The following is an 8,873-nucleotide window of genomic DNA, read 5'->3' as shown; positions in this document are numbered from 1 at the left end:
GCGGCCGCGCCGCCTGCAGCAGCAGCAGCAGCAGCAGCACCAGCTGCTCCTCCCCGGCGGCCGCCCCCCGCGGGTCCCTCCCTGGCTGCGGGAGAGACTGAGGTAGAGGGAGGACACAGCGCCGCGCTGCCCGCACCGGAGACCTTCGCCTCGCCCTGTTGGCTCCTCACCCTTTGGGAGGAACATGGGTAAGTCATCCTTCCTCCCCCGTCATCGCCTGACATTTTTCTCTTTCTCGGCGTGTTGCAGGGTGGGAAGCATTTCTCGCGCAAAGTTGCCAGATTTCTCAAATCCACGGGTGTAATACAGTGGCTCTTCCTCCGAGGAGACGCGGCGCACGCGGAACGCACGCCGGTCCCCGAGCTGGGAGGGTCCCGAGCGCGGGGTGGGGTCGGGCCGGGGCTCTCGGGCACCTCGCTGCCTCGCCTCCCCTCCTCCATTCTTCCTGCCCGAGCCGGTGCCCGGGCACCGCGGAGCCTGCCTCGCGGGCTAGCATCCTCTGCCTGCCCCATCCCCTTATCTCCGGAGGCCACCCGCTTCCTTTCCCCGGGGTCTGCTGGGCTGGAGGCTCGGTCGGACCGCCAGAGACCACTTCGTGTAACTTCCCTGTCAGAGCGACCTTTCCCCATCTTGGGGACTGTTCATCCCGAGGCGGGGAAGTGCGAGCAAGTAGTTTGTCAGGGCGATTGTACAGCCTGCACGGAAATTATTTTTGATGGGGGGAACGGACAGCCTCATAGGTGGAAAGGATGACTTGTCAGAGGCCACGAGGAACGTGAGGAAGGATGCACAGAGCCGCTAGCTGGTGAATTAGTGTTGGGTGACTACAGTGTGCAATATTCTTGTGCTCAGCCCATTTTCTTGGTCCCTTCGCCTGTCTACCGTAGGAGGAAACGCACCCTGTAACATGTTACCGAACTTAACATGTTAGTTATTCGTTCCCAGTTTAGCCTGACCAGATCTACATAATGAGTTTAGTTCCTTTGCATGTCTGGTTAATCTCAAGAGATTGTTTTGGATGAGATATTAAAAAGCAAATGTATTTTCTAAAACTACATATAATTTATCTTAAAATTTTTTCATAAAATATTGCTTAAGTATTAAGGTCAGTAATTAAAACACGTCTGATGAATTCTGTAATTATTTTTTTTAATGGTATCAATTTGGAATACCATACCGCTACATGTTCCCAGTTTGCTTCCACTGCTATCATAATTTCCTCTTTTTAAAATGTGCTCCATTGGCATCTGTCAACTCGGATTTTCCTACCCCTTCTGTGAAGGTTATTTTAAGCCTAAAATGAGTGTGGTTCTTTGATCTGTCAATACAGTGCTCAACACGTCTACAGTTAGGTGGTGGCAACTCAGAATCTTCAAGGAAGTATCTAAATCTAGAAATGGTGTCGATGAAGCTAACTAGGAAAGCAAATGCTCCAAGCTCTGTGTCAGACTTTTGGCCATATATTGGGAAGAGGCTAGTGTTGCAGGAAGTGATGTGAATGAAAAATGGATCTAGAGCCCTGAATTTTATTTTCAGTTTAGTTTTTTTCCCCTTTTAATGTGCTCTTGGTATGGTGAACAAACTTATGTAAAATTGGGTGGCTCATATATACTTAGCTTTTCTCTAGGAGGAGAATTTTAAATAAATATTAACTCAGATTATTGGACACATTGTGAATTTTCCTTGAACATTCAAAAATTTACTCAATTGTAGGTCACAAGTTTGTCCTGTAAAATACATTTGCCCATGTTCCATGGTGAGCTACAAAATCCATTTAAATAAAATTTTAACTTCCATGATGAGTCAGAATCTTTTCAGTAGGAAAAATTCAATTCTAATGCAATACTTATGAATAAAAATACTTAAATAAAATTATTTAGTTAAAAATAATTAATCTTGAAAATCTTGAATGTTATTGCTTGATTTCAAAGAATGGCCAGATAGAAACCTCTTATCTAGGGCTTCTCAGATACTCTGATTAAGTCAGTCTCTCATAGCACTCTGTACCTTGTTGGAGGCTTTTTAGCACTTACATAATCTGCCTTATAATGGAGTTGTTTATGTGTGTGTGTTTAGCATTTAGTCGTGAGTTCCAGAAGATGAAAACTATGTCTTATTAATTTTTGTGTACCCCCCCAGTGCTTTCCACATAGTAGATATTCAGTAAATCTTATTAATTCATTGTTGAAATTAAAACCTATCTATTATTTTTAGTTTGTGAACCTGAAAGGATTAATTTTGAACAAACATTCAAGTTGGTAGACTATCATGGAGGCTTGGAGGAAATGGAGACAAAAAAGTATAATTATACAATGACTACTCTTCTCTTGCTAAAAAAAAAAAAAAAAAAAAAGAAAAGGAAAAAGGAAAAAGAAAGTTGGGTTGTCTCAGAGGTAAAGGTTTTGGAATAGCCTCCAGGAAAGCCATTTCCTTCTGCACTGCTGTTCTCAGTGGTAAGGTGATTTGGTGTATGATCACTAGGTACATACAAGAATGTAAAATTGAAAACTTGGAAAGCAATTTCATATTCTGAACCAAGGAAGTTATAACAATTCGTGTATACATAAGAGGTATCTTGATTAATGGTAGGAAAAAAATCGCTTTTTAAGGTCTTTTCAAAAAATAAATAAGGTGATTTTTAAAAATATTCTCATGGCAGTGATTTTTCCCTGTAAGAAAGTGAAGGAAACTTCCTATATAATGTTATGGGCCATGGCTATTATTTCATGTATACATTTTAATATAAATTCAACATGTATTAATATTTATTAAATATCAACCATATATAATGTACTGTGGGAGGAAAGAGATGAATAAGACATTCTACTTCAAGTTGCATATACTCTTGACAGGAATGATATGGTACATACACAAATAGCTATAATAGAAATAAGGTATAAGTGATATAAAAGAACTTTGCATGTGTTATAGATTCAGCACATGGAGAAACGTTTTAGAAAAATGATGTTATTTGAAACAAACCTTTAAGCTTCTGAAAGATAAAAATAGTTGGAGACTATTAATCAGGTTGTGGGTTGGGGGGAGAGAAATGGCATAAATGAAGATATAGAGGGAACACTCAAGGAGTTTCAGGATATGGTTAAATAACTATGTTTGACTGGAACAAAAGGTAAGGTAAGAGTGTGTGTCAGAGATGAAAAAATATTACTAGGTAAAGACCAGATAATGGAGGACCTTAAATGCCAAATTGAAGTTTTTGGACTTTGACTTGTCAATTGAGGGACTATGAAAACATTATTTCTGTAGTTAAGTGATGGATCAAGTAGATTAGATTAAAAAAAAGAACACTTCAGAAGATGATTTTTGGAGTTTGGGTGAAAATATTTACTGGTCTGAACTTGGAATAGAATATTGTGAATAAAGAATAGGATTTACTTGCCAACTGAATACGGAATTGAGAAAGAAGTTATATAGTATCACCTGGGCAATAAAGAGAATGCAAAATTACTAATATGTATTTAATCCTTTAGAAGAGGCTACATGAATCATTAGTTTTGGACCTGGTAAATTGGACTGTTTAGTGTGCCATTTAAATTCTCTGTTCATTGATGACAGGGACTCTTATACTAGGTTTTCAATACATTTTTAACACTAGTGTCTGACACATAGTAGCCATGCAGTAACCATTTGTTGACTGACTGAAACTAGATTAAAAAAAAAAAATTTAACGAACAGTTATTTTAACTCTTAAGAGAGGATTTTGAACTAGAGATCTGGAAGTTATCCATAAATATCCTGAGATGATATTTCAAGTTAGGTAGGAGGCTGAGAGGCAACAGAGAGAAAGAAGATAATTTGTCCAATGTAAGAATCTTAAAGAATGACCCATTGTTAGGGAAGAGGAATGAAATGATTTTTGACACTCAAGAGACATAGGACTTGAAAGACTCGAAGCGGCATGTGGTTGGTTTCATTAAAGAATGGTCAATAATGGCTGTTGCTTCAGAACAGTGGTGAAGACTGAGAAAAGGATCTGTGTTGATGTGGTTTGGTTAGGATATTACCTAGTATATTTTCTAAAAAGCAACTTTAGGAGGCATGCTAGGTATGGAAGTCAGGTGTAGAGGCTAACTGGATAGTAAGTGGAATTAAGACTTTCCAATGTATTCATGTCCTTGAATTCTTGACCTGTTTAAAGTCTGTAAGTAAACACAGGTTTTTAAAAACATTTTTTAAATGTTGCACTTTACATGGAAAGACACATGCTATTTTCTTGCCTGAGAATAATTTGTTATCTCATCATAGTGCATCAGATTTCGTTGACATTCCACTTTTTATGTCATTGTGTCTTAGTATAGTATGCTTTTTATGTTTGCAATATCTGTCATACAGAGTGAGCTTAGAAAAGGTTTGTAATTTCACGTGACATTTTATATAAAGTGTACTCTTCACTGATGAATGGTTTTATCACTTTATTTACTATTAGTCTTTGTGAATTTTGGATTTCTCTAGTTACATGTATGCCTTTAATTATACTCTCAATTCCTGGAGTTTTGTTTTTCTCTATAAATTTGTATTAGCTTTATAGATAAGTCTTTCTTTTTTTCTCTCTTGTATTTCTAAGTCCAGGAATGGTTTCAAGATAAATAGTAAAAATTAGCACTTTTACTTCTTTCTTCTTCTTTGTAGAGTGATAAATTTTTTTTTGTAAACTGGTAATCACTAACATTTATTATTTTAAATAATAAAATAGATGGCAGATTGACTAGTTCAATAATTTTTCTTATGTTGTATATGTCTGTTTTTTTTTTTTTAACATATGAGAGGACTGAATTCATTAGCTTTGGTAGAGTCATATTCTGAAGTCTCTAGTGCTATGATTTGGAAGTTTTAATAGTCCTAATTCATTTTGTGAACTGTAGGTTTTAACTTTCACAGTGGAATGTTGGAGCTTCTAGCTGCCTTTGGGGAAGTAGTGTGGTTTTCCTTTTTAGAGATTCCAGTTCACCTAAATTTGAACTTGGCAATTCTGGCATTATTGGTGGCACCAGTAACAGCCATAGGAATTACTCAAAATTTTAACACTCATAAACAGGAAGAGTGGAGAAAGAAGAGCTAATCCTTTGGGAACTTCATGTTAGTTTTAGATAATCATACTCAGATAACACTTAATTTAACGTACTTTCATAGGCATTTAACTTGGCAAATAGTTCTTTCTTGTGGAGTGAAGAGCAATAATAAATGAAGATAACAGAATAGGTTATAAAGTCTATTTTGGTTATACAATCTGATGATTCTTTGAAATGTGATCAGTATCATTGATATCTCAAATATGGTATAATCATCCTTATATAATTCATTTTTCTTTAGTGTTCAAAGAGTAATGTCTACTTGAGGTAGCACCTCAGGATTTGAACCAACCTATTAGCTTTGTCTAACTAGATGGCCTAAAATACCATTACTCGTGCTGGTTAAGATGTGGACTCAAATTATAGAGTAATGTCTTCTCTCAGTACATCCATTTATACAACTTTTGTTGCTAGAAGCATTCTAGGCATTAAAAGTAAGGATTCAGATAGTGATAAATGGAAGTAAATTGAGCTGCTAGCAATGATAGGCGATGCTTACAAACTCCAAAGGCCTTCTAACATTTTTTACACAAAATTAATTTTGTTTATATCTGGCATCTTCTTTAAAGACTGTTTTTGCTTAATTTTATACATATTTATGATTTTAACTACTATGTATCCTGTTAGGGCCTATATATATGTCTATGTCTTGGCTGTCTTTTTATCTAGGAGATTATTAGACATCTCTACATGTGTAGTTAATTCAAACTCACTGAGTTTAAAAGCAAACTCATTGTGTAATTTTTAATAATGATAACTAGTGGCATGATGGTTAATGTTTAACCAAAAACCCTTCTCCAAAAAAGCCCTGATTTGTGGTGGTTGTTGATATCCTGTGAATGCATAGTTGGGAAGAGATGAAATGTAGCACACCATTATACAGTAGATCCACCATATAGATATAATAACCTTATGAGCACAGAAGTAGTAAAATGTATAAAATAATTAAGTAGTAATGAGTTGTCAGTAGTAATACCTTTGTTTTAATATAACTTATTTAAGTTTATAAAATTTAATTTTCAATTATGATAGTTTTAGTAATTGTCTTATAAAATTCCTAAAAAATTAATTATCATCTCTCATGGGCTGATACAAGGGTTTTATGGTATACCACTGGAGTAATCATTACCATTTATTACTATTAGGAATTATTCATAACGGTTATTTTAAGCCTTACATTTTCTCATTTTTTAAATTTAATTTTAATCTTTTAAACAATTCTATGAAGTGGGTGATACTATCCCCATTTTACTGATTCAAAGAATTAAATTTATCCAGAGGGAGAGAACTGAGTCTCTAAAATCTTGTTTTAGAGCAGTGATTCTCAAACTCTGGCTTGCTTAAGAATCCTGTAGCATTTGTTAAAAAAAAGAAATTTCTAGGCCCACCCTCAGAAATTTTGATAAGTAGGTGTTGGGTAGGCTGAGAATTTGCATTGTCAAGACATTGGCAGATGATGCTGCACTTTCAATAGCATCACCAGAGAGCATAGGTCTACAAACTTTTTATATAAAGGGCCAGATGGTAAGTATTTTAAGCTTTATAGGCCGAGGCAAAAATCAAAGATAAGAGAGAAAATATATATGATGAGAGAATACAAATATCCACAACTATTTTATTGACTGGATTCAAAATACAACTTTAACTGGACATAAGTTATTGCAATATAGGTCTACCGATGAAAATACTATAATTCTGTTTTTGAGATAGGATTTCACTTAAAATGGATTCATAGTTACCCTATGATCAAAATTGATCCAGATGTATATTAGTGAATGCAGATCTGTAATGCGATTTTATGGATTTTGTCTTTGAAACATGTTTTTACACAGATAGGTACTGCCAAATGCTGCTGTCAGTCCATGGGTATATGAAAATATTCATTTCTAAGGAATGAATTCCTTCTATGGGAGGAATTATAGAATCTTTTAGATTATTAGCATGCTACTACATTGCAGATTAATCACTTGTAATAGAAAGGTAGAAACTCTGTTGCTTAGTTAAATGGATTTTGATGTATAGAAGTTTTGTTTGCATATGAAAGGAGGTCTGAAAAACAGTGATGCAACAATAGTTTGAACTTGCAACATATATCTTGCAAATTTGTATATGAATGGAGATCTTATTTTATAACATTTAACAGCACAAGAAGTGTATATAGCAAATTGATCATTACTGGTGTCTCCAACAATGTTTTCAAAATGACTTAGCATAGTTTAAGTTTCCCTTATAAGCACAATTTTGCCTTGATTTTCAGGTCAAATTCCAGGAAACAGCAAATCTGCAGCAAAATCTAATTTCCAGAGGCATTCATTGTTTGATAATAGTGGCATTTCTTCTTTCTGGATATTTCATTCTCACTTAAAAAAATATTTTACTGATTCTGAGAGAGAAAGAGAGAGAGAGAGAGAGAATATGCATGTGTGTGCATGAGCGAGGGGGAGGGGGTTGGCAACGGGTGGCCAGAGAGAGAATCCAAAGCAGCCCCAGTGTGGGGCTCAATCTGAGTGGAAATCAAGAGTCACATGTAACCTACCTAGCCACCCAGGCACCCTGCATTATTACCTTTGTGCTAAAAAAATCACAATAAAATTCTACCATTGCTAAGTGATTAAACTGCCATGTGACAAAGCAAGTCAGGATATTTGGCTTCTAATTCTTATCAAAGTACACAGAACTGACAGTGGTTAAATCTGTGAGAGTGAATGAAGTTGATACTACTTGTTCAATTGTACATGATAATTTGAGATATCTTCCTCATAAAATGCCTGCCAATGAATAATATAATGAATAATGATAGGCTTTAACCACCTTACATTTTCACAAACTTACAGTTTGTTCAGCTAAGCCTTTTACTTTTCTTCACATTTTTACCATCATCATTTGAACACATCTTAGCAGATTCCACTTCAGGTTGTACTGAATTAATATTTTCTCAACTTGGAAAATATTCTTGCCTATCGTTCTGTGCAGACTCTTCATAGAGGCTAATTCTTTAATTACTTCATACTCGGCCTCAGTCGTTTCACAAATAACATTAACCAGTATCACTAATATAGGTCACATCATTGAGAACCAAGAAAAACCCTTCAAAATCATTTGCCATATTTTTTAGTTGAATATTTATACTGCTCTCAGTATCCTCACCTCTTCAAGTCCCTATCATCAGAGAATGGCTATCTCAAACAAATCACCCCTACCCTCCCTCCCCCAAAATATTTCTTTGGTTCTTGTAGTTGAAACACAATTTAGCTCACCATGAGTAAACAGATTTCCATTCTTGGTTAATATGTTAGCCACTCAGAAACTTACTTCATTTGCAGCTTCATTTTCATTTTATACTTTTGAAAAGAAATTTGGCTGTGTTGAGCTATTGTGTTTTATGTTTTCTAATTTCTCTGACAGTTACTTTCCTATTAATTGTGAATATGATGAATCCTTAGTCTGGTAATACAGTGCTGTATATTTCTAGCATAGCTGTAGTGTCACTGCATGATACAGTAGTTTGCTATCTAATTCAATAACAAAGTAATCCATATACCATTTAAAATGCTTTAAAAGTATGACATTTGAAGTATGATTTTCCTGTTTTGACTTGATGATCAAAGTGAAATGTTGTGATACGTTAGTAGACATGGTACTTAAAACAGTGGACAGCCATAACTGTGCCGCTACAATTTGTAGTGCATCAAATAGAGTGTAAACTGAAGAAAGTGCTACATATGGTTTCTGTCTCACCTACTCAACTCTGTCATCATAATAGGAGCACAGATATATAGAAAA

The 8,873-nt window shown here is 35.7% G+C and overlaps 1 protein-coding gene across 7 annotated transcripts in view; it reads left to right on the top strand.

The window, feature by feature from the left end:
* Window positions 1-6: 6 nt before the first annotated feature.
* The window catches only part of RAP1GDS1 (Rap1 GTPase-GDP dissociation stimulator 1), a 170,994-nt gene continuing 162,127 nt past the window's right edge, over window positions 7-8,873 (top strand). For all 7 annotated transcript variants that reach the window (XM_029942955.1, XM_029943009.1, XM_029942979.1 and 4 more), the window contains exon 1: window positions 7-188. In XM_029942955.1, coding sequence (XP_029798815.1) covers window positions 185-188 — 4 coding nt within the window. In that variant the 5' untranslated portion in view covers window positions 7-184. The remainder of the gene's footprint in view (window positions 189-8,873) is intronic.

Source organism: Suricata suricatta, chromosome 1 (assembly GCF_006229205.1).
Source record: "Suricata suricatta isolate VVHF042 chromosome 1, meerkat_22Aug2017_6uvM2_HiC, whole genome shotgun sequence".
In the NCBI taxonomy this organism is placed as follows: Eukaryota; Metazoa; Chordata; class Mammalia; order Carnivora; family Herpestidae; genus Suricata; species Suricata suricatta.
This window is presented reverse-complemented; position numbering and strand designations above follow the sequence as displayed.